The 26,767-nt window shown below is 46.3% G+C and overlaps 1 protein-coding gene across 1 annotated transcript; it reads left to right on the forward strand.

Moving 5' to 3' along the window:
• Positions 1-540: 540 nt before the first annotated feature.
• Positions 541-26,767, forward strand: COTL1 (coactosin like F-actin binding protein 1). The gene is made up of 4 exons (XM_084812844.1): positions 541-974; positions 1,429-1,511; positions 16,088-16,245; positions 21,386-26,767. The coding sequence occupies exons 1-4, from the start codon at positions 898-900 to the stop codon at positions 21,494-21,496; spliced, it is 429 nt and encodes a 142-aa protein (XP_084668970.1). The 5' UTR covers positions 541-897; the 3' UTR covers positions 21,497-26,767.

Consider the following 26,767-nt stretch of genomic DNA (forward strand, 5'->3'; position numbering starts at 1 on the left):
AGCAAGGTTTGCGCCAGAGAGCAGAGCCCCTTACCCGGACCCCCTGCCCCGTCCTACTCAAACCCTGTGATGGGTTTGTTGTCATAGTAACCTCTGCACGACATCCGAAGGACAGATGAGAATCATGAGATCCACTTAAAGACAAATCCCAAGCCAGCGGAATATATATATATATATATATATATGGACACACACACACACACACTGAATATTATATATTCTTTTCAAAGATTCCCTACATCTTCTGGGGGAGGAGAGAGCTATTGCATCACCACGCAGAAATCCTAGCAATGTTCTGCAGAACAGGGAAGAAAGAATAAAAAAAATAAAATAAAAAATAAAAAAGAGTAGGCGGTAAGGAAAGACCACTCCGTTCCAGAAGAAGAGGGGTGTTCAGTCAATGTCGGGGGGGGGGGGAGAGAAAGGCAGCCCCCGCCTCCTCTTGAGAAGGGACCAATCCAGCGGCGCCAGGGAAGAGGCCGGACCTTTTCTTCTCCGATTGGCAGCGAAGGGGTTACGCGGGATCCGCTCTGTCTGATCATTCCGGCGAGGCAGCGCGAGCGAGGACTGCGTGATCGACCGCAGCAGCAGCAGCAGCAGAGGGAACAGCCGGCCGCATCATTAACAGCCCTTCGCTTTCTCTTTTTCTCCTCTCTGCCTTTTCTTTCGCTTTGGACCTTTGCCCAGCAGCTCCTGCGTTCAGATCCGAGCGCCCGCTACAGAGAGAACCGTCTCCTTGGATTCTTTACAACTACCCAAATCTATACCGGTATATAAAGAGGAGAGGGACGGCTGAGAGAGAGAGAGATTGATTGCTTCTCCATTCATCTGGATCCCAGCTTTTGTTGCCCTCACACCCACCCCTTTCCTTGAATCTCGAGAGACCTCCTCCAAGAAATGGCCACGAAAATCGACAAAGAGGCGTGCAGGGAAGCGTACAATCTTGTGAGAGACGACAGCACAGATGTTAACTGGTAAGATGCGGCGTGCGTTCGACTTGGTAGCATCTTTTGTTTGAAAGCAAAGGTATCTTGGGGGCAAACGTTCTCCCCAAGCGTTAAAGGAAAAAACAAACAAACCACCACCTAGCCTCGTCACAGACGCTTGCGGGCTTCCATTCGTCGTGGTCATCAGTGTACCCATAATCCCGACGAGCAAATGGAATGACTGGGGCAGAGCATGCCCTTATGGTGAATGTCCCATAGGATAGCTGCTACAGTCTGGATGGGGAAGCTTGAAAGTTGGTCATCCTGGGACTTTTACTGTCTCCAGTGTGTGCGAGAGAGAAATCGTGCAGGAAATGGCCCATAAAAAGTTAAAATATAAAGAGCACCACAGATCCACACACACACACACACACACACGCAAATGCACCCTTTAGCGCGCATGGAATCTTTTATTATGTCTTTTCCTCCCCGCTTCTCAAAGGGTATCATTTAAGTACGAGGGATCCACAATAGTTCCAGGACACCATGGAGTTGATTATGAAGAGTTTATAAGGCAATGTACAGGTAAGAGCACTTTACTTTCTTCAGAAGATGACGTCACTGATGATCCCAGTGGCCAGGGTGGGGGGAGGCATAAAGGGCTTACTAAGAGGTCAACATTGCTTGTAAAGGGATTTGATATTCCCCAAATGTCTCCTCCACCGAGGTAGTTTGAATGTCTGAGTTTTTGTGATCTCACCCTATGTGTAAGCAGTCCGATGGGATGATCTCATCCACCTAATCCGTCTTTTGTCTCGCCCTTGCACTTAAATTGGTGGGGGCTGGGGATCCCCCCCCCTCCAGGCAAACTTTTCTTTCTTTCTTTCTTTCTTTTCTTTTCTTTTCTTTTCCTTTCTTTCTTTCTCTCTCTCTTTCTCTTTAATTGTTAAACTGTAAAGGGTGGATTACCCTTTTAGGAGGGGGATAATCTTTATTTAAAAAAAAAAAAATCCAAGCAAAGGAAGCCATAAAGGAAATGAAGTTTTGTATTTCTTTTTAAAAAAATCCATTTTAAAATACCGATGACAACTTTTCATCTGCCACCAGCAATCTCTTGTGCATGACGGGGCAAATGATGAGCATGCAGAACCCGACGGTCATTCTGGTTGAGGTGGTATCTTCATGCAAGCATCCTTTGTGTGCTCATGGAGCTGCCCTTCCATTGAAATGAAACAGGAGCTCAAGCATGCATTAACTCTGTTTCTGGATCTGTGCATACCCGGCACTCTGTTTGTTGCTCTGATGTGCATATGGGCCTGTGGCTCAGTATACATGTCTGAAAACAAAATACTCTGCATCCATTTTTTATTTAAAATGTATTGTTTAAAAATGCATTTATACGACTATTCTCCTGTTACCATGCCTTCAAGGGAGCTTATAAAACTAACATATGGCTAGTTTTATATATGGAATCCTAAAACACACTAGTTGAGTAAGCCCCATCAGGCACAATGGAACTTACTTCTGAGTAAACATGAATAGGATTGAATGATAAAACTATCAAACATAAATAAAAGCAACTGAGCAAATAAAAGCAAACTGAGATCTAGCCAACCACACATTCCAATAAAAGAAATGGCAGCAGCAACAAGATAATGTTTCAAAAGAGGAATGGCAGCAGCAACAAGATATATATATATTTTAAAGGAAATGGGAGCAGCAGCAGCAAGATGTTAATATTTTTTTAAAAAAACAGCAACCACCAAATCCTCAAGAAACTGATGGGTAGGTTTCAAATGAAACCTTTAATATTTAAAGAGGGGTAATTTCACCATCGCTCCGGGAGAGAGCGCAGGACAGGAAGGCCTGGCGTGCTATGGTCCATGGGGTCACGAAGAGTCGGACACGACTGAACAACAACAACAACAACAATTTCACCATCAGGGTGCCACCACAGAAAAGGCTCTATTCCTGGTCTCCAGCTGCCTCACCTTCAGGCATCTGGATTTCAAAGAGGAGAAGGGGATTCCTTCAGATACTATGTATAGATGGCTGGAATGGTAGAGCTATGAGATCTTTGGACAATTCTCTCTGAATTGCCTCGTATGGTGCTTTGTATCCATTTTGGATCGAAAGACTTGTGTCTTAAAAATACATGTTGTTGTTCAGTCCTTCAGTCGTGTCCGACTCTTTGTGACCCCATGGACCATAGCACACCAGGCCTTCCTGTCCTCTGCTCTCTCCCGGAGTGTGCTCAAGTCCATATTCATTGCATCGGTGATGCTATCTAGCCATCTCATCCTCTGCCGTCCCCTTCTCCTTTTGCCTTCAATCTTTCCCAGCATCAGGGTCTTTCCCAGTGAGTTTTCTCTTTGCATTAGGTGGCCAAAATATTTGAGCTTCCGCTTCAGTATCTGTCCTTCCAATGAGCACTCAGGGTTGATTTCCTTTAGAATTGACTGATTTGACCTCCTTGCAGTCCAGGGGACTCGCAAGAGTCTTCTCCAGCACCACAGTTCGAAAGCATCAATTCTTTGGTGCTCAGCCTTCCTTAAAGTCCTAAAAACACATGAGGATACAGTAAACTAGGAGATGTTGATTTCACTCCTAAGAGCTCTTGAATGACCTGCTTCCAGGAGGACTGTTTTTTTAATGGCTGTGAAATTGACATACATTGACTATTTGAATACAATATTGACTAGATGCCAACACAGGATGCATCAAGAGCTGGCCTCAACTTCAGTTTCCCAATCTATAAAATGGGAAGAATAACTTCTAGCAGTAGGGAGGGAAGTGAAGACACAACATTGTCAGTTCAGGAGAATGCCTTCTTCTTGTATCAGTCGTGCACCCTTGAAAAGAAACCATTTGCTCGAACCAGCGTTTTTGCTTTGGTGTGTGTGTGTATGTGTGCGCGCGCATGCATGTGCAGTTTGCACATATTCATGGACACAAGGAAAGCTGAATCACAAAAGCTTGGATATGGTTGGGAGAAAGCTGATTTGGATTTGCAGAGTACGGAAGAGAAGCAATGTAATCTGGAGACTAGAGTGGCCTATCTGTAGGCTTGCTCCTGCAGCTTCATAATACCTACTCAGCCTAGATGCTTGTAAATAGATTGTTACAAAAGAGGCCATCACTTTCCAGTGCTCTCTCTTCCAAAAGCCACACAGAACTTCTGTTTGCTCCAAGAAAGGGTGTGTGGATGCACTGCAAAGCAAACTTATGCACCCTAGGACCACATTCTCCGAGTGTCATGGAGTGTTGGGTCTGGACTGTTTCCTTATTCACATCCTCTGTTTATGTGCAGAGTGCAAGTTGTGCTTGGCTCTGATTTTCTGTCTGGGAGACAGTCAGTTTTGCCCCAGCGCAGTTAGTTCCTGCTTGCCATTTGATTTAGAGTAACAAAGGAGAAACAGAATGGCTCAGCAGGAAAGCAGAAAGATGCCTGTGGCTTTGTGTCAGAGACAGACACACTGATGAATGACTTTGTATGAATCTTTTGATGAAATCTGTTCATTCTAGCAGCTTCAATTGGGTTCCCTCTACCCCAGGCCAATAACTTGTGTGAGTGTGTGTGTGGGGGGGTTCTCCCTTTGCATATGGGGCATCAGTGACTACCACAATTATGCTCCTTTCACACAAACAAATGCAAGCGGCTCAGAAACAGTTGTGTAGGAGGATGTGCCTCCATTCTGTGTTCTTCACACACACTTTATGTAATGGCATTCATTCCACACCAGAAGAATTGTGTTCAGTGAAGTCATACAAGGATATCCCAGAGTCTTATCTGCTCTTGGTTCCTGGAGTTGAGGTTTCTCTGTGGTAGACAGAGGCAGTGGGTACCCTGACGTGGGGGAGAGGCTATCATTGGTAAGACTATCAATGGATAATAGTTATGCTGATTATATGTTACCTCCAGTATTGGAGACCGTATGCCTCTGTATACCAGTTGCTGGGGGACATAAGCAGGAGGGTCTTGGTTCACCCATGTCCTACTTGTGGCCTTCCCATAGGCATCTGGTTGGCCACTGTGGGAACGGAATGCTGATCTAGATGGCCTTTGGTCTGATTCAGCGCAGCTGTTCTTATGTTCATATGGGAGTGGAGCAGGCCCTGTTCAAGTAATATTTACATGACCAAATGATTGAGAGGAGAAGGCAATGGTGTAGTGGAACAAGGGGTCACTGGGTCAAAGCGGCAAGATATTTTTATTAGCAGGGACAATGACGTTATCTTCCACCCCCCTCAATCTTCCCTGTTCCCTTTAAGCTTAGCTGCAGTCCTCACAGCAGCTGGGGGGCTCCTATTTTATCATATCCCCAAGCTCACCAAATCTGAAGGATGTGTTGCGGCAAGGGTTGGTGAGGTGGTTCAGCAGTGGGAACCCCATGGTGAGACAATCAAGGGAGGAGACGTCTGAAGAAAGGTTGAGGGATTTAAGTATGTTAAGCCTGGGGAAGAGAAGATTAACAGGAGTTATGATAGCTATCTTCAAATTTTGTTTTTGGTTACTCCAGAATAGGACCTGAACCAATGGGTTCAAATTACAAGAAAAGGGGGTTTAAGTAAATGTTAGGAAGAGTTTTCTGATGGTACAAGCTGTTCAGCGGTGAAACAGACTGCCTCAGAAGGTGGCAGACTTTCCTTCATTAGAGGTTTTTCAGCACCTATCAGCACCTAAGTAGCGGTCTTCCTGCATCAGCAGGGGTTGGAGTGACTTTCAAGGTACCTTCCAGCTCTAAGATTCTATGAGAAAGAAGCCTTTCTTTACCAACAGTTGTTGGGAAGCCGAGGTGAAAGCAGGGGATAGCCCAGTTGGCCCTGTGTCAGCATGTGGTTGCTGATTGGCTAGCAAATACTTTCATGGGCCTGGGAAGGCAACCCATCAGCCACTGTATGTTTGCATGGTACAGACTGAGCTGCCGCCTGCCTACCTGCCAGCCAGTAGGGGTGGGCATCCCCTTCCTCCTGTTGGTTGCGCTGCAGTGCCCTCCCAGTGAACTGTCTCACCAGCTACCACTGGCTCAGTGCAAGAATGGGAAGAGCCATAGCTGGTGCTGGCCCCAGGTTTTCGGGGGCCCTTGGGGAAGACACCCTCCCTACGCCCCCTCCCTCTGGGAGTCGACCTTCTCACCACCGTTGTCCCCAGCTGCTCTTGCTTCTCATCCCCTTTCTCATCATTGCTCCCGCTTGCTTCCTTGATAGGCAGAGAGCCCGGGAGAAACAGGCCGCGGCATCTCCTCCTCCTCCTCACCTTTGCCTGGGCCAGAGCAAGAGGCAGGTGAACAAGCCAGTTTCAACGGTGAGGAGGAGGAGCAGATCCAGGGGTGTCTTGTCAGTGGGCCCCTGCTAGGATGCGGGCCCTCAGCAAGTGCCTGACTGTTCCTCCTTTTGGCACCAACCCTGGCTGAAGCTCAGCAGCACAGCACAAGCTTTGCATGCCATCGATCCTGGGTTCAAGCACTGTTTAAAGGAAGCTGGGTAGCCAGGCACGGAAAGGCCCCTACCTGGGACCGAAACCCGGTGCAAGCCCGAGCTGACAACACTGTGCTGGATAGACTGACACTCCAACTTGGTAAATGCTAGCTTTCATATGATGAAGAGTGATCTTGTGATCTGGTTCTTGAAGTACACTACATCCCTGTCTCCCAGATGCACAGCATCTGCTGCTTTGAAATGTGTCCATCCCCACCGCCACCACCCTGTTTTGGGAGAAGCTCTTCCTTCACAGAAGAAAGTGTTTGAATCTGGCATGCAGTCAGCCCCCATCCTGTTTCAAGACTCAGGAACGTATTTCCAGGGCACGCTAACTCTGTTGGCTTCGTGTGCCTCAACTAAGGACTTAAATGTAAGGCATTTGAGACACTTCATTATTTCCCTTGTGGCATTCCTCCAGAGGTGGCATTAACAATATGGCATTTCAACATTTGGAGCCATCAAGCCACTCTGAAACTTGGGAAGGACATTTTTCTCCTTCTCTAAAATATTAGAACCTGGGGTCATCTGATTGGTGGGAGATTCAGGACAGATAAAAGGAAGGGCTTCTTCACACAGTGCATAGTCAAACTGGAATTCGCTACCACAGGATGTAGTGATGGCCACCAACTTGGATGGCTTTAAAAGGGGGTTGGACAAATTCCTGGAGGAAAAGACTATCAATGGCGACTAGTCCTGATGGCTATGTGCTACCTCCAGTACCAGAGGCAGTGAGCCTATGTCCACCAGTTGCTGGGGAACATGGGTTGGAGGGTGCTGTTGCATTTGTGCCCTGCTTGTGGGTTCCTGGTCGACAGCTGGATGGCCACTGTGTGAACAGAATGCTGGACTAGATGGACCCTCGGTCTGATCCAGCAGGGCTCTTCTTATGTTCTTAAGGCTCAGATCTCACAGCAGAAATATCCGTGATAACCTTCTGTCTTTCTGTCACCATTTATTTTTCATTTTTTAAAACTACACTTTAGTGTAATTGAAATTGGGGTTAGAAATGAGGCAGGACAGGAAGGCCTGGCGTGCTATGGTCCATGGGGTCACGAAGAGTCGGACACGACTGAACAACAACAACAACAACAAGTGTGTGTGTGGGGCAAGGAGGTAAAGGTAGCTGTGTTGACTTTAAGAACAATTCCAAAATCCATACTAGTGTCATACCCTTTATTAGGCTGACCAAAAGATCACCTCCTCCCTCCCCCCAAAATCTGCAAGCTTTCGAAAGCTCCAGAACCCTTCATCAGGAAAGATGTTATAAAAAGCAAGTTTGGGGCAAGGGGAATAAGGAAGGGGGGAGAAGAAGGTGAAGTCACAATCAAGTGTGAAAAGTTCTGATTATGTAAGGCAGATTTAAATATCTATTTATTCTTATATACTGCTTAGTATAACAACATCCTTAAGTGGTTTACATAACACCACAGTTTAAAGTACACACTTAAAAACAATTTCAGCTATACTAATAATAAAAGCAATACAAAAACAATAAACTGGAGTTGCAGCATGATAAAGAGTAAGGGTTAGCGATCACTTGAGATCCCCACATCAATGAGATCATTGCAGGGTGTTCTTATAGAACAGGGGTGAGCAGAAGGTAGATCTCCAGATGTTTTGGACGTCAGCTCCCAGAACCCTCTACCGGCATGGCCAGTGGTCAGGAATGCCGGGAGCTGAAGTCCAAAACCTCTGGAGATCTACCTTCTGCCCACCCCTGTTACAGAAGACACATTTTTAGCTAGCTTCATAGTGTAACAGCAGATATTTCTGGGTCTTTGTTTGAATGGGAGCCTGGTATGGCTGCAGTGTTCAATTGAGTCCTTCCAAATGATTAAAAAAAATGGTCCCATTTTACTGGGCACCATTTTAGAAGAGGTATTCCTCCCCCTCTGTCAGATGGCAAAGTTCCATTGAATGTTCCATTTAATTCCATTGAATTCAATGGGGCGTACTTCTAAGTAGACTTGTATAGGATTGCACTGTAATCTTATTTCTCTCCTTGCCCCTTTCTAAACTGGCGATTGCCATTTCCTCTGCACTGCTGCTAGGTTTTATTCTGGTTGTACCGTTATATTGTGGTTTGATGCTTTCATATTTTATATTGTTTTATGCTGCGCTTTGTGGTTTTAATTTTTGTGAATCACCCAGACAGTGTTGGCTATTGGGCGGTATAGAAGTTAAACAAACAAACAAACAAATAAATTGAACTGAACTGAACTGAATTTGACTCTCAGGCTGAAAAAGGTTCAACACCCCTGCCTCAGAACTTCCTTCCCCACCGCTCAGTTGATGTTCTACTTTTGTAACAACAGCTTTTGAATTTGTATTTATTTGCATCATTCTTTTAAAACTCTGTTGATCCTGGAGAAAGGTAGGTTAGAAATATTTCTAAAATAGAAAGGCCTTGGATCTATAGGTCTTTTAAAACTGGCAGAAAGGCACCACTGCCTATGCAAAGGGGTGGGGCATGATTTCTGCTGACCCCTCTCTTTGTCTGCAGCTCCCCCACCGCCATGCTATATCCCACACTATGCCAGAGTGGAAGAGTGTTTGATCCATATCAACAAACCAGTTCTTCCCATTTTTATCTCCACCAGGAGCAGGTCTTTTGCAAAGCTAACAGGTCTTCATTGCCATTCAGGACCAAGCCACCCCAAAATACTTGTCATTACAACAGGGAACTGTGTATTGTTCTTGGGAAAACTCTGTCCCCCCCAGCCACGGAGAGAACTGCAGCTAAGCTCAGAGAGAACAGCTAATTCTGAGGTGGTGCCAGATGACATCAGCATCGCAGCTACTAAAAAATTGCCGGTGCTGCACGCCTGCGAGACCCAGCTCCACTACACCACAGAGCCTTTCTCACTTTCTCTGGCTTCCTTCTGTTACTGTCTGTAGCAGAAAGTTTCTGGCAGGAAGAGGGTTTAAGAGTTAACAAATTGCTCATGGGTTGTTGTTTTTTATAAACCTTCCTCAAGATCTGCTACTGCAAGCCTTTCTCTTTAATGTTTACTCTAAAGGGTAAGTCTGCAAGGGGTGGGGAGGGGGAGAGAAAAGGAAAAGAAAAGAAACACCCAATAAGCCTTCCTTATGGTAATGATTGTGGTTGAGTTTCTCATTGACAGGCTGTTCCTGCAAATCATTTCCCACCTCCACCCCCTTCCCTTCTCTCTGCCTTTGCAAAATGCACCTCCCTAGACTGTCAGGCAGATGCCATTTTACTTGTTCCTCCACTTCCTTGTGGCCATCTGGAATTGGGACTTGATTCTCTGTTAAAAGCAAACTCTTTAATTTGAATGCTTTTGCTTAGACTGGTTGGTTCTACTAACGCACGCACACACACCCTCCCCCTGTTTACCCTTGCCTCCATTTCCCTCCTCTTCCTTTGTGTTCTCCCCTCCATTAAATTCTAGATTCAAAGCCCTTTGGGCCAGGAGCCTGCCTGTTTAAAACACCATGCACGCTGACGATGAATATAGACAGACAGATATATATAAAGCTAATATTTATTTATTTATTTATTTATTGCATTTTTATCCCGCCTTTTTTCCTCTTGCAAGGAACCCAAGGCGGCTTACATTCTCCTCCTCCTCCTCTCCATTTTATCCTCACAACAACAACCCTGCGAGGTAGGTTGGGCTGGGTGTCTGTGATGGGCCCAAAGTCACCCAGTGAGCTTCCATGGCTGAGTGGGGACTAGAACCCGGATCTCCTGGCTCCCAGTCCAACACTCTAGCCACTACACCACACTGGCTCTCTAATATCTACAGATCAAGCTGTTGTTGAAGGCAGAGGAGCAGGCAACTGGTAAAAAAAAAAAGGGTGTGGGAGAGTGTTTTCTTGGTCTAGCACTGCCTGACTGTGTGTGTGCAAGGTAGTTGCAGGAGACCTTATCTGTTGACTCACTCTTTAAATAGGGTTCAGCTGCCTGAGGGCTGGTGACAAGAGTTTGTTGATTGTGCTAGTAATCCACAGAAGGTGACAAACACAGAGTGGCCATGTGTCCTCCTTTACAGAGGTCGGTCCTCCGTTTGAAGGTCTGCCAGGGAACACCCTCTGCTTGAAGGTATCCTCTATTTCCGAGGTGTTGGACCTCACACCCGTAGGCAAATCCAGCCCGCCTGGGGTTCCGATCTGGCCCCTGGGATTCCCTAGATGGCCATGCCCCCTTCCCCTGGTCACGCCCCTTTCTCCCAACCTCCGAAAGCTGCGTGGTTTCCTGGCTTTTGCACAGACCTTTTTCCCATTCTAAAAGGTTGGAATTACTCTACCAAGGCTGAGTTACTAGCAGAAAGAGCTTTAAGCTAAACGATGCTGACATTTTGCCTTTGGTCCTGTCCACTAGGGATGGGTGAACTCCCTGACATCTAGTCTGGGAAGGGTCCACCGTGGTGAAATCTGGGCCACTGGGGGCCCAATGGATTTCCCCAGAGCCCTGGCACATCTGCTGGAGTTTGCAGGATGGCCTTCCGTCTTTCTAAAAGGCATGATAGGCTAATGGCCGCAATTTAGGTAGAAATAAGTGATTGATGGCCACAAATGGAATAAAATACGCCAATGAAGGCTGTAATTTCCCCATGATAGGTGAATGGCAGCTGCCATTCGCCTATCGCACCTTTTAGAAAGACACTGAGCTGCCCCGTGCAAAATCCGAGGATGCGCAGGTTTGGGATGCTGGCTTTCTTTGTTTCAACAGCTCCATTTAGATCATTATTAAATTCATAAATTTATATCATTAATATATTATTATTTACTATAAATAATAAATTATTATTTATATTAGCAATTAGCTGTTGCTGTTATGAAACGCTTGAGTCAAAACCCCGTGCCAGTCTACTGCAAATTACTTTCCTATACATGTCTACTCAGAAGTAATTTTCATTGTTTTCAATGGCGCTTACTGCTGAGTAAATGTACATAGCTTTGCAGCCTTGCAGCCTTCTCCCCATCCTTCCACTACAGCAGGCATAGGCAACCTGGTGGCCTCTAGATATTTTGGACTCCGGCTCCCATAATTCTCTTTAGATTGGCCCTGGGGCCCATCTGCCCACCCAGGAAACGACTTTGCAAAAATGCCTCCCACTGATACGCAAGAAATGAACGTGGGCAGAGCTGAGTGAGCTGTGTGTTTTTCAGGTGTTGGTTGTGTGATTCATTTCTTACGTACAAAGCAACACCCGCAGAGTAGAAAGAGCTCTGTTTAGGTTTCATTAGGGAGGCAGCTGCTCTAAGCTTCAATCCTTGACACACTTAGGAGGCCAGCCTTAGCCAACCTGGTGCTGGCTGCGAATGATGGGGGTTGCAATCCAACTCATGCGGAGGGCACCAGATCGGGAAAGGCTGTGCTAGGTGGGAAGAAAGCCCCATTGGACACAGTGGGACTTGCTTCTGAGTATACGCGCACAGGACTATAGCGTAAGCTTCCTGGACTGCAGTGGAGGCTGGTGGTTCCAATGACAGTGGGGCAGTGAATCCCCTCCGGGTTTCAGTCAGGACTGAAGGAACTATCCAAGGTTCTGACTGAGAAACCCAGAGCTATCCTTTAGAGTTCTGACTGGTTCTGACTGAAACCCAGAGCGGATTCACCGCCCCACTGACATCGGAGCCACCAGCCTCCACTGCTGAACTGTTCATTGCTAGCAAAAGAGCCTCCAGTCAGGTGCGGGCGTAGAACGGGAGCAAGCATTTATCTAAATAAATTGGTTGGATGTATTCCAGGGCACGGCAGCTGGGTCCCTTAAAGAGCCAAGTAAAAAAGGGCAGGCATAACTTGTCTCCTGCTTAAAAAGTGAAAGAGAAGCTGTGTTTTGGTGCGGAAGAAGAGGAGAGGCCACGGGTGTCTTCGTTTAGAAGACAGGATTCTGACAAGATGCAGGGAAGGTCAGAGAACAACCCTGCTGGCTGAAACTCCCTCTTCTGCACAACTGTGAAAGCCTGTGGGCCACACATGGACCTCCAGGCCTCTCAGTGCAGACCCCAGGTCTCTACCCAGGCCACGCCCCTTCTCCACAGGCCACTCCCTCTTGCTGGCATCACTCCAGGGGATTGATACTACTTACTCCACGTTGCTTGGTCCCCCAACTACAAAACTGATGGAGGCCATCTTGCACAAAATGGGGAAAGCTTAGATGCAAACGTCTTTCCCTGCCCACTGCACACTCAACAAATATAACAGTTGCATTCACAGCTCTGCCCACTTTTGGAGCTGGCCCCACCCACTTTTGGGTATGACCCTGCCCACTGCTGGAATGCAGACATTGACAGGAAAAAAAAGTTCCCCAGCCCTTTGTTGGAGGGCCGCAGGACGGGGCAGGAAGGGCTGTTCTGCTTTGTATCAGATAACCCTGCTGACATGAGTAAAGGCAGCGTGGTGTAATGGTCAGAGAGTGTTGGACTAGGGCTGCTTAGGCCTGGCTTCAAACAAATCCTTGCTCAGCCATGAAGCTTATTAGGTGAGGGTAGAATGGTGTGGAGAAACTGGATAGGGAGACATTTTTCTCCCTCTAAGTACTAGAACCCAGTGGTGTCATCCCATGAAGCTGGTTGGTGGGAGATTCAGGAGAGATAAAAGGAAGGATTTCATCACACAGCGCACTGCTAAAGTATGGCATTCACTTCCACAAGATGTAGCAAGGGCCACTAATTTGGGTGGCTTTAAAAGGGGGTTAGACAGTTTCCCGGAGGAGAAAGCGATCAATGGCTACTCGGCTTGATGGTTATGTGCTACCTGCAGTATTAGAGGCAGTAAGCCTATGTACACCAGTTGCTGGGGAACATGGGTGGGAGGGTGCTCATGCCCTGCTTGTGGGTCCCTGGCTGACAGCTGGTTGGCCACTGTGTGAACAGAATGCTGGACTAGATGGACCCTTGGTCTGATCCAGCAGGGCTCTTCTTATGTTCTAGGGTTGGGTCAGTCACACACTGGCCCAGTTAGCATGACACAAGAGTGATCAATAACCCCACAGTGGCTTGTTAACACCCCCCCCCCCGCAAATGTGCCTGCTCATTTCCCTAATTACCCTTGCTGAGTGCAGCTTGTTGTGATGTCTGAATCCAGCAAGGGTGGCTTGTTGGGGTGATTAACAAACCACCCAGAATGCCTGGCCTGTTGTAGGGTTGTGGGGTGGTTTGTTAACCACCCCAACAAGCCACCCTTGCTGGATTCGGACAACATAAGAAGCTGGGAGGGTGTGGATTTGCAACCTGGTGCCTGTGGACGCCGTACCGCACTGTGGCTTAAAGAAGCCATGGTAGGCTGCAGTTATTGTGCAAACCAGGTCACTATCTCAGCTAATCTACCTTGTAGCTTTGTTGTGGGGATGAAAGGGTGAGTGGGTGAGATCCACATACATCGCCCTGAGCTCTTTGAAGGAGGGGTAGAAATATATATGTGTGTGTGTGTGTGTATGCGTGCGCGTGTAGTTGAAATTCCCTTCCCGGGTGAGGGGAATGCTTCTACATTCCGCCTGCTCATCCTAGCATTATCTGTGTGACATCCTATTTGGTTTCCTTGGTTCTTCGGCATTACTTTCAGTTATTGGGCTAAGGAAGAAGGGAGATGTGTGGAATGACGGCAGCATTTCCTTTTACCAGAGGAAGCTGCTTCCTTACAATAATAGTTTGTTGCAAGCCTTGCAGAAGGGACAGACAACTTTTCGGAAGACAGGATTAAAAATACTTTGCAGGGTGGCTGCAAGAGGTGGGGGGAGCAGTTCGTTTAAGGATCAAGAGAGAGTTTTTAGAAGATGACATGGCCTACTGTCGACATGACATGCATGAAGCCTATGAAACTCTCTGCAAAGCCCTGTAAATAGAGTGGCAATGTGTAGGTGTAACACTTTTCTTCTATAGGGACTCACAGCAAAGGCCTTATACAGGGACAATTAACATATATCATTTTAATTTCTTAATTAAAAACAATAATTCACAGGTAATAATTTTACATGCATAACAATTCAGTTATCACCAAAACAGTAAAACAGAGCACAGACCTCCCAAACTTCTGTCTTTCAGCTTGAGTCCATGGGAAAAATATAGATAAAAATATAAATAAAATAGCCAGCGTGGTGTAGTGTTGAGAGTGCTGGACTGGGAGCCGGGAGATCCGGATTCTAGTCCCCACTCGGCCATGGAAGCTCACTAGGTGACTTTGGGCAAGTCACAGACTCTCAGCCCAACCCACCTCACAGGGTTGTTGTTGTGAGGATAAAATGGAGAGGAGGATAATGTAAGCCGCCTTGGGTTCCTTGCAAGAGGAAAAAAGGTGGGATAGAAATGCAATAAATAAATAAATAAATCTTCTCTCTGAAGCTTGATTTTTCTGCTGACCAAAGAAGGAAAACCGTCTCCATTCAGTCCACTCCAGCTTCGCAACAATCTTCTCAAAATGGATAAGGGTCCAGCAACACAGGAACAACTTTGTAAACAGCCCTGTCTCAAGGGTTCAGGAACTTACAGAGAGGAGAAAGCAAGCTTCTTCCACACTGCAATTTTGGTAACTGCCTAAAATGGTGGCCACTCCCTATCTCACTCCTCTGGTGAGCATGTGCAGGAATATTCCCACTCAGAATTCTTAAAGAAAAATATACCAGTGGGTTATATTGGGATGTACAGATTCTGTAAAATCCGTTCCATCTGCATTTAGCGGCTTGTCAGGTGCCTTTCATTCCGTCGTCTGCCCATTGATGTAATTTGATTTTTTCCAATTTCCCAAATTCGCACATTTGCACTTGCAAAAATGCTCCCCGCCCCAATGCACAAATCTCCCCAAAATGTACATTTTCATGCTTTCGCCTATGAGGGAAATGTGCATTTTTGGCCAGTGGTTGTTGTTGGGTTTTCTTTACATATTTTTCTACTACTAAATTTGCATAAAATTCTAGAAAGTTAAAAAACTGGTCCCCAAGTCTGTGGAATGCGTGCGACTCAACAAAAGCCACTCCACTGCAGAATCTGCAAGTTGGATTGATAGAAATCCGAACTCATTTGATTCCATTGGGGATTTTTCCAACAACCCTAGCCATGTGTCCTACAGTCCTCTATTTGAAGGTCTCCTCTATCTGAAAGGCTGTCCAGTTCAAGTCCATTTTTAAGAGAAAGCACCCTAGGAAGGGAGAGCAGCAGGGGCCTTGAAATTGCCCATCAACACTTGTTAGTGGCTAGATCGCAGACTGAACAAGCAGGCACTCAGGTTACCTGGTCACAGCCTTCTCCACTATGGTGAGATGTATGATATTACAATCATTATTTCCAGATTTGCATCTCTGTATCTAAATCAGCACTTGGCAAATTGTGTCCTATTTTGTTCCTTTTTTGGCTATGCACATGTGGCCACCTGACCGATAAAGTTCAACTAACTGTTTTAACTTCTTGAGGCCAAATGGGAGCACATTAGGATTTTAGGCAGCCCCTTCTCCCCGTCTAGCAATAGTGAGTGAGTATCAGCAACCTTTTCAGGATGCCCCACAATTGCGGAAGGCCCCGTCTTGCACTGCCATGCACCGTGGTTCACACAGTGGCAGCACATAGCAAGGGGCATCCAAAGACGATCTCATGGGTCTGCAGAACATGTGGATGTGTGGGCCAGTTGCCTTTGTGAGCAGCTCGGTTAAATTCCTCAATGAGCCTTAATTTCATTTCTCTGGCTTCCTAACCTCTCCCTTCTTTCTGTCCTCATCAAGATGACATTCGGTTGTTTGGCTTTGTCCGATTCACCACTGGAGATGCCATGAGCAAACGGGTCAAGTTCGCCCTGATCACGTGGATTGGGGAGAGCGTCAGCGGCCTGCAGAGAGCCAAAACAGGGACCGACAAGACTCTGGTGAAAGAAGTAGTACAGGCAAGTTGATGATGATGATTTATTTTGTAGAGGAAAAGCAACTCCAGGAGCTCTTGTTAGTGGGCCCACAGCGGGTGCCTAAGCATGCCTACCCTTATGGCCCAGTTTCTGAAAAACACTAAACCAGGGGTGCAGAATCTCTTTCAGCCTGACAGCCGAATTCAATTTTGGAGAAGTTCTCGGAGGCTGCATCCCAGTGGTGGGTGGAGGTGAAGACCAAAGGTCCAAAGCCAAAACCCACCAGAATACCAGCATGTTTTAGCTTAGAACTCTTCTGGCCAGTAACTAAGCCTTAGGCTCAGTTTCAACCTTTTAGAACAGGGAAGGAACAGCACAAAAGCTGGGAAACCACCGATTGATTGATTGATTGATTGATTGATTTGACTGGCACTCAAATGATAGGATGTTTGGGTAATAGGGGTGTGGCCTTCTGTGGAATCCTGGAGGGCTGGATTGGGACCCCCAGGAGGCTGGATTTGCCCTCCAGGCTCAAGGTTCTGTACCCCTGTGCTAAATCAAGGGCAAGCCATAGCAAGACTTAAGTTTATGTGCTTTCCCCCTCTCCTCTCCTCCAGCACAGTTCTGAGGAGAGTGGAAGCTTCTGCTTCCATTTTAGATTAACCACAGTTTTGCATTATGTTTGAACCCTAAAAGCTGGTTAATCGTAACTATGAGAAGAAGCCCGCTTCATAAACTGTGGTTTGAAGTTGGGCTGTTTCCACTAACCATAGTTAAGACTAAGCAGAGTTTGCCTGGGTTCTGATGTCACAATGCAGTTAGTCTAAAATGAAAGTGAAAACTTCTGGGTTCCTCCTCATGGCTGCACTGGAAGAGGGGGAGCGCAAGGAGTGTGGAAGAGCACATGAGTCAAAAGCTCACTGCAGCTTATCCTCATAAGGTAAAACCAAGTTTAGCATTGCGTGCGAATACAACCTGTTTTCTTAACATGCTGTTTTATTATTGTGTTACCCACCTTGGATGTATTTGATGGATGCATTTTTTTAAAAAATAGGCCAGATGCAATTTAAAAATAAAACAAAATAAGGTTTTGAAAATGGGTCTCCTTAAAGATACTCCGACACCACTGTGCACCATTCTGTTTGTTCTCGATCTTTCCAAGCAGCTTCTTTTCTTCACCAGTCTTGTGCAGCCGGTACTCGAAACTTCTAAATGCCCCAGATTATTTCACTGTGTGCAGGCAATGGGCTCAAAAGGGCTGTGCTTTCAGTCCAAACTAATTAACAAGAGAGCAGCTTTTAATAGTTAACTTGATAGAGGAACATCCTCCTGTTCAGCATTAGGAGGAAACAGGAAAACAGTGGGGTGCGCTTAATCTTTTCCCGATGGCGTTTACCACCCGCACAAATTGCTTGCAGTTGCTAATAACGCCAAGGCAGGTTATTGCATTTATTTATCTATTTATGAACCATTATAGACCACCACATTTGCTAAAAAGCCATTGAGGAAGTGCACGGCCATTTAAGACAATCAAACCTTAAATCAATACAAAATAAAACAAAACAGTAAAATGTTAAGCATTAAAACAACAATAATTTAAAAGGCTAGTTTGAAAAGATGCATCTGTACACCCTTTCTAAAAGCCAGGAGAGTGGAAGCCAATTGTAGTTCTTGTGGGAGCACAATCTACCCTTTGGGAGTGACATAGGAGAAAACTGTTTCACACATGCTAAACAAATGGAATTCCAGAGGGCCTCTTCTGCAGATCTTAATATCCAGGCAGGCTCATAATGAGACAGGAGGTCCCTTACATAACCAAGTGCTAAGCCGTTTAGGACTTTTATTCATTTTTAAATTTATTTTATTTTAAACATGTTTTTTACTTTTATTTTATTTTACTTTATTTTAAAAGGCTTTTTTTAGGCTGCTCTCAGCTAGTTTCCAAAACAGCAAGCTAAGAGGTAACAAAGGCATTAGCACCCCCACCCCCATGTAAAAGAAAGGAAAATTCAACGGTAACAATAAAGCAGCATTCTAAAACTTGGAGGTACACTGTACCAGTCTTACCTACCTGGACAGACGTTTGGCCAAACAGCAGGGTACAAAGTCAACAAATCCCCATATTCGCATTTTCTCCTATATGAAGTGCCTTATGCTGGGAGATGTAGTCCAGTATTGGCCCATTTTGGACATAACATGAAACTATAATTTAGAGCTATGTGAAGAAGGACATTCCTCACTCCCCTCTCCTCTGACATCCAGTCTCCTTAGGAGGCCAGAAGCATCTGCTTCCACTTTTAAACTAACTAGACCTCTTAATTACATCCAAACAGGGGGGGGGGGCTCTGATTAGTTTAAACTGAGGGTTTATTAACAAGCCAGGAGCATAAAACATGGTTTGATCCTGGCTTGTTTCAAGAAACCATAGTTTAAACCTGTCTTCCGCAATGTGGTGCATGGTGTCAGCTGGGGGTGATGGGTGTGTAGTCCAACATATTTGGAGGGCGTTGGATTGAAGAAGTTTAAACCACTGGTTTAAACTAACCAGTGGTCCGTCCCTACTGCCTCCAAGTGTGGATGCAATGAGAATGTTTCATTTCTTTAGAAGTGGAAACGGATGCTTCCAGTCTCCTGGTCACAGCCACACCAGATGTGGGCTAGATATTTCAGTTTTAGGCAGCTCCATGTGACGCACTGTAACAGGAAGACAGGAGAAAATGCTGACGTAGGGACTTATTTACCATGTACGCTGCTGTTTGGCTGTCTAGGGCATGGGTGCATTACTGTTCTCACCACAAGGGCAATGGCTAGTGTGTGGGTGGCATGTATGTATCACATACAGCGTACACCTCACTCACACACACCGCTCCCTTACGCACTCCACTCCCTGTCTCCCCGACTCCCTCAGTCCAACTCCTGCCCGAGGGTGCCTCAGAGGCCTGGAACCTGCTCTGATCAGATAAAACCAACACTCCTCCCAGAACCTTCAGCTCTCAAACCACCCAGCCATCCAGGAATCCTGGCTCATAGCCCTTCTCCCTCTTCTAATCCACTCTCTTGCTGAAGGGTCCTGACATCCCACACTCTGTTCCCTGGAACTTTTTCAGGGGGGGGGGAAATCCCAGGGACAAACACTCTGAAGACAGGCTGTATGGTTTCTGCCATAGAAGCTGCATTCTTAGAGCAGGCCCTTCAAGCACTGCTTCTTAAGATGTTCCAGGGATGCTCTAGGAACAAGCTTTATGTGGCAGGAACCATAGAGTCCATTCCTAGAATCTTTCCCCCTTCTTTATTGTTTTCTTTTCCCTTGGGGGGGATGGGGGGGCCACTAGGCAGGACTTGGGGGGCACATGCAGCCCACGGGATGCACTTTTCACACCCTGCTGTAGGGTCATCACAACATCTGTCTAGTACAAACTTCTCCAACTTGGTGCCCTCCAGCAGTTTTTGACTACGACTCCCATCAGCCCCAGCCAGCAAAGGCAATAATCAGAGACTATTGGGGGGGTGTTGTCCAAAACATCTGGAAGGCATCAGGTTGGGGAAAGCTGATCTAGTATTTGGTCTGTATAGGCTGTGCTATGTGCCAACGCCACATGGCCTTTGCTGCCTCCAGGGGTCCAGAGAGCTGTTCTGTATAGCTGTGGTTGGGCTGAAATGCAGAAAGTAAGCAAAAGTTAGAGCGAAGCTGTTCCTGAATGCATAGAACTGGCCACTTCCTATTTCAGAATGCAGCATTTGCACATGGATGCTATTAACAGCCCCTAGGCAACACCAGAAAATGACAGGATATTAGTGTCTATGTTGCAGCCCTCCGAGCAAATCTTCTGCATTACACCGATCAGTCAATCAAATGAGAACATTTGCAGAGGCAGCGCTTGCTGTGGGTTTCCACGGGGCATTGCGCAAAGCTTTGCCTGGTCTTGTTCTGTGAAGCAATTTAGCGTACTGCTGCATCGCAGTTTCCTGGCCCAAAATAAATGGCCGCACTTGTTTGTGGTACCCGTACGCTCTGGAGCAACAAAGGCAGCAATTCATTCCCGGGGGCGCAGCCAAGGTCAGGATGAGAAGCCAGTGAGGTGGGGGCCAGAGAGGCAAGCTCTTGTCTTTGAAATGTGTGCATTGTGGCTGGAATTTCAGAGGAACTAGAAACTTGTCTCTGAAGGAAACAGACAGAATGATCTTTCCCTTGTGTGTTTCCACAAGACTGAGGGCTTGAGTGTTGCACAAACTCTGTGAAAGATGCCCATCTGCAGCCAAGGGGAACTGAATTGGGGTTATGGGCACTCTACCAACCCAAGCCCTGCCCAGTGTTCTCATAGTTCCTGATGCCCTAGAGAAGAGCCAGCTGGGTCAGATCATAGGTCTGTCTAGTCCTGCATTCCTGCTTCCCACAGTGGCCAACCAGGTGTCTCTGGGACCCACAGGCAGATCGTGAAGGCAACAGCTCTGTTGTTTGGGGGCTCCCTTGTTGTTTGTCCTAAGCATTCGCCTGATATTCAAAGGTACACTGCATCTGAACCTGGAGGTTCCATTTAGCCATTATGGCTAATTGCCACTGAAAGACCAATCCTCCTCCATCAATTTGTGTAATTCCCCTTTGAAAGCCATCCAAGCCAGCAGCCATCACATCTTGAGGCAGCAATTTCCATAAATTAATTACATGTTGTGTGAAGAAGGACTTCCTTTTGTCTGCCTTGAATCTCCTGCCAGTCAGGTTCATCAGAGACTGTGTGACTCCTGGGTTCAGGTATTAAGAGAGAGGGTGAAATGTAGAACAAATAGTAGAAGGAATCCTAGGATCATGTATGTGTTGACATAAGGGGAAAGAGTATTTTCTGACTACTACTCCCCCTCTTTGCACCGTCCATAGCCATTTCACTCATTATATGGTCCCTGATTGGCTAGGATCATGAAGTGAGGGAGAAGATAAAATGGTGTCAGAATAGTAGTAGAAACAGGAAACACTGTGGCTGTAAGCACCTACAAAGAACTCTCAACAAATGTACCTCTGGAGGGGTTGTGGATCATTCTGCAAATACCTCCATCCCCCCCCCCCTTTGCCCTATAAAAGTGTACAGGCAATCATGTATCTCAGCCCTAATTCCTTATGCTAAAATTATGACACAGCCCCCCACCCCCTCAACTAAGTAATGTGCTTTGCTTCCTTTGTCTCCCACAGAATTTTGCCAAAGAGTTTGTGATCAGTGACCACAAGGAGCTGGATGAGGATTACATCAAGGGCGAGCTGAAGAAAGCCGGGGGTGCAAATTACGATGCACAGGCAGAGTAGGAACAAAATGCACTGTGCCTCCTGCCTGGATCAGGGAGGAAGGGAGGGGAAAAAGCACAATTGATCTTCGAAAGCAAAACTGGGAGAGGAGCAGAGGCGAGCGAGCGGATGGCACTGCTTCGTTTTGTGCCCCTTCGGAGTCCCTTCCTGTCTCCCAAAGTGGACCTTGAGTTCTCATTCCATCCAGTGAAACATCTCCTTTGTTTCTGATCTCTCCTCTTGACTTTCTTTTCTTTTCTAAATTGCTGTCTTTCTCTTTTAACAAATGTTACATGGGTACTTGGCTCCATAGCATGTTGGCTATGAGACATGCGTTGACCGTAGAGCACATTGCCATTTCTATTGAAGTTCCAATCTTGCTTTTGGCAGATCCATTTTCCTTCTGGAAAGCCAGCGGTGAAATGAGCATTGTGCGTGTGTGAATTCCCTCCAGCTATCCGACAGAAGTGTTCCCAGGAGTTGTGCATGCAGAGTGCATTAGGTACAGCCCGATAATACGCATGCCTACTTAGAAGTAAAACCCTCAGTGATCAATGAGACATGACCCTGCAATCCAGTGTGTGCCTACTCAAAAGTAAATCCCATCGGAAACAATGGGGCCTACTTCCAAGGAAACATGCATAGGATTGCTTCTAAATAAGAGTGCATAGGGCTATGGCCTTACAATGCAATCCTAGGCATATTTACGTAGAACTATGTTCCACTGAGTCCAATGAGATTTGCTCCCAAGTAAGTGTATGTGTGACCGCAGTCTTACACAATGATGCTAAGCATGCTTACTCGAAAGCAACTTCGTCTGAGCAATGGGACTTGCTCTCAAGTCAACGTGCATAGGTCTGCAACCTGGGCCGGCAGTCTTATGCCCATTTACCTGGAAATGAGCCCCGCTGAACACAAATGGGACTTTTGAGTAAACATGCATAGGATCGTGTAGTTGAAAGGTGCAGAACCTCAGATACGGGGGCCCATATCTGGCCCTCCTGAGGTTCCAATCTGGCCTTCCGGGGTTCCCCAAATGGCCACACACCCTTCCTCTGGCCCCACCCCTTTTACCCAACCACCAATCATTTGGTGGTTTCTTGGTTCTTGTGCAGTCCCCCCCCCCCCAATTCTAAAAGGTCAAAATGCCTCTCCTAAGGCTGAGTTACTGGCAGTAAGGGCTTTCAGCTAACATACACTAGTATTTTTGCCCCGCCCCCTTTGCTTCAGGCCCCGCCCACCATGGGAATGCGGCCCCTGAGAGCTACTCTGAAATGGGGTTCGGCCCTCAGGCTGAAAGAGGTTCAGCAGCCCTGGTGTAGTAAGCTGAGCCTTCTCCAACCTGGTGCCTTCTGAATGTGTGGAAGTTCTGGCCTTTTCTTTCTGTCTAAACATGCATAGGACCGTGCCCTTAGGCAGAATTCCTTTTGGAGTGGGGAGGGTTAATGTGCAAGATCAACTCAAGCCAATGCCAGTAAAAATCAGACATGAGCTGAACTATCTGTTGAACAGTGACAAGACTGAATAGTAGTCGTGCGAAAACATAATCCTTATTTCAGCTTTTAAAGGAAGAAGAAGGAATATACTTTGCCTTAACATAATTGCTTGGCTCTGTGCTATACGGTATGTTTTCTCTTGCTCTCTCTCTCTCTCTCTTGCTCTCTCTCTCTCTTTCTTTTTTTAAAAAAGTGGTTTTCTTTTTATTTGATTTTTTTTTTTTTTAATGCTATAACCGCAGTAAACAGTGGGGCAGGAGGGAAGCAAATATCTCATCTTTTGCTTGTACTGTTCGTACGATTGTTGGCTTCTTAAAAATTAATCTCTGCATTTGTGTTTTGGATATTGTCAATGTATAAGACGACTGCAGCGGAGGACTCACAGACAAATACACACTAGCGTTGGTTATGCCCTTGTGCCGTGTTGCCACTGGGAAGCATCCGTTTGTTTTCCAGCGGGGCTGGAATGAATGGAAGTCGGGTGACAAACTTGTGCCCCTTTGCTTATCATTGAGCGCATCACATCTGGAGGCACAGCCTATGTCTGTCTTACAAGTTTCAACCTGTTTCAGCCTTCTTCCTTGATCATATCTCCTGGCCAAAGGACCTTGGAAATGGTAGTACAGTGTAGGGGTCAGTCATTTCCGTCAAAAATCCCAGTGCCCTCACAATATTACAAAACCCAGAGTTCCTTGTAGGAAGGAGCCACAACAAATAAAATACTTCTGGACCAGTTTAGATTTATGCAGGATAAACCTATGCATGCATTTACTCAGATGTCAGTCCCAAACTTCATTCACACAAAACGCTAAGCCTGAATTCTTCCGAATCCTGGCTTATTGTTGCTGAGCAAGAGTGCTGGTGCATGCTGCCTAATTGCTACTGCTTGGCTCCTCCTGAAAGTGGGAATGTCTAAACCAGGGGTGCAGAACTTCACACTTGGAGGCCAGTCAGGCCTTCCAGGGCTCCCCAGATAGCCACCTCCCCATACCTCCGTCCGTCAATCATTTGATGGTCCCCCCACCCCATTCTAAAAGGTTGAAATGCCTCCCTTAAAGCTTAGTTACTGGCAGAACTTTAAACAAACATATGCTTTATTTATTTATTTTTGGTATTTTGGCCCCACCAATTAGGGAACAAATTTGGGGCCATGTCCACCACTGGAATGTGCCCCCTCCCCAAGAGCTGCTCCAAAATATAATTCTGGCCTTGGGCTGAAAGAGACTCAACACCCCAGGAGCTTATCCGGGCAGAAAAGCTTAGTTTTATGTCCGAATCAGGATACTGGCTTGTTTCTCCTCTAACAAGCCTGGATTTGGAAGCCAACTTCAAACCCTGGCTTCAAACTGTGCCATGTTAAAGGAGCGACAAGCCAGGAGCTCCTTACAACCCCAAATTAAGAACCGAACAGGCTTCAAACCAATGACATACCTACTCTTAAAAACCAGAGTTTAAAAATAATATTGATGCAGTTCTGTTCGTTACTAAACAACAATGACCTATCATTGTGCAGACCTATCTCTTGCCACACCTACCAGCGATAAGAATTGTCAATGCAATTATGTTTGGGGAAAATTGTAGTATTTTGAAATCGGAGTAAATTATAAATGTTTCCCCTCCCCACCCCCAAAATGATTATGTATTTATCTAGTGCCTTCAATGGCACTTGCGACATAATGAAAGCGAAAAAGAAAAAAGAGATCCCTCACCTTGAGGAGTTTACAATCTAAATGTAAGATTGTAGGGGAAAGAAGAAATGAATCACGGGTAACAATCAACAAAGAGAGAAGGAAACACCAGAAGAGGTAGCCAAAGTGATCCTTTGCCAACTGTGTTCTCCTTTTGGTTATTAGCTTTCCCCAAGCTGGTGCCCTCCAGATGTTTTGGACCACAATTCCATCCTCAGCCAGCATGACTCTGGGGTGCATGCTGGCTGGGAGTTGTAGTCCAACACACTGGCCACAGTGGCTGGGGATGATGGAACTTGTACTGGAAAAGGTGCAGAAAAGGGCAACTAAAATGATAAGGGGCTGGAGCATCTCCACTATGAGAGACAGTTACAACAGCTGGGATTGTTTAGCTTGGAGAAAAGAAGGGTCGGGGGAGACAGAGGTCTACAAAATTATGCATGGTGTGAAGGATGTGGATAGGGAGATATTTTTCTCCCTCTCTCAAAATACTAGAACCTGGCGGTCATCCTATGAACCTGATTGGTGGGAGATTTAGGACAGATCAAAGGAAGGACTTCTTCACACAGTGCATAGTTGAACTATGGAATTTGCTACCACAGGATGTAGTGATGGGCACCAATTTGGATGGCTTTAAAAGGGGGTTGGACAAATTTCTGGGGGGAAAGGCTGTCAATGGTTACTAGTCTTGATGGCTATGTGCTACCTCCAGTACCAGAGGCAGTGAGCCTATGTGCACCAGTTGCTGGGGACATATGGATGGGAGGGTGCTGTTGCGCTCATGCCCTGCTTGTGGGTTCCTGGTCAGGTGGTTGGCCGCTGTGTGAACAGAATGCTGGACTAGATGGACCTGTGGTCCAATCCAGCATGGCTCTTCTTACGTTCTTATATTCTTATTCTAACACATCCGGTGGACACCAGCTTGGGAAAGGTTATAATGACTGATGGAGCATACTTAAGGGGTGAAAAGTGCTGTTGTTTTTAATAGATATTCAACACAACCCTGTGCTTGTTTATTTAGTCAGAACTAGCAGTGCAGTCCTACACGTCTACTCGAAAGTAAGCAACCTCATTGACTTCAGTGGGGCTTCCTCCCAGGTAAGTGCGCCTAAGATTGCAGCCTAAGCCCTGCTAAGTCCAACAGGACTTGTTCACAAGTACAGGTGCAGAAGACTTCACCCTTTATCTAGTTAACCTTCACACAACGATCTTGCAGTGTTGGGCACTGACGATTTCCATTTCAGAGTAAGCTGAGAAGTAGCCGCTTTGACCCAGCTGCCTGCTAGAGCTTACATGCACACTTAGATAGCTGCGTTTTCGAGGGCTTCCTCAGTCCCTTCAATGCTTGGGGTGCCATTGCTGGGGGAGGGGAACCCGCCATGCATACCTCCAGAAATGGCTCGGTTCCAACCTTCTTACGCATTTACTGCTATGGCACACCTAGACAGCATAGTAAGAAGCAGAGACATCACCTTGCCGACAAAGGTCCGCATAATCAAAGCTATGGTTTTCCCAGTAGTAATGTATGGCTGTGAGAGCTGGACTATAAGGAAGGCTAAGCGCCGAAGAATTGATGCTTTTGAACTGTGGTGCTGGGGAAGACTCTTACGAGTCTCCTGGACTGCAAGGAGGTCAAATCAGTCCATCCTAAAGGAAATCAACCCTGAGTGCTCATTGGAAGGACAGATACTGAAGCTGAAGCTCCAATATTTTGGCCACCTAATGCGAAGAGAAAACTCCCTGGAAAAGACCCTGATGCTGGGAAAGACTGAAGGCAAAAGTAGAAGGGGACAGCAGAGGAGATGGCTAGATAGCATCACCGATGCAATGAATATGAACTTGACCACACTCCGGGAGAGAGTGGAGGACAGGAAGGCCTGGTGTGCTATGGTCCATGGGGTCACGAAGAGTCGGACATGACTTAACGACTGAACAACAACAGCAAGAACGCAGCTGGACAGCTTGTCAGATGTTCAGGGATATTGAGCCAATATCTGAACATCATGTTTGGAAATGCTCCTGAGGAAGGAGCCAAGAAGAGACTTTGATTCTTGTCTCCAATGTTTAATTAATTTTGCAAAAAATAAAATAAAATGGATGACCCATAA

The sequence above is a fragment of the Heloderma suspectum genome, chromosome 8 (assembly GCF_057233095.1).
Source record: "Heloderma suspectum isolate Gila_16-S chromosome 8, 16-S_ref, whole genome shotgun sequence".
NCBI classification, from domain to species: Eukaryota; Metazoa; Chordata; class Lepidosauria; order Squamata; family Helodermatidae; genus Heloderma; species Heloderma suspectum.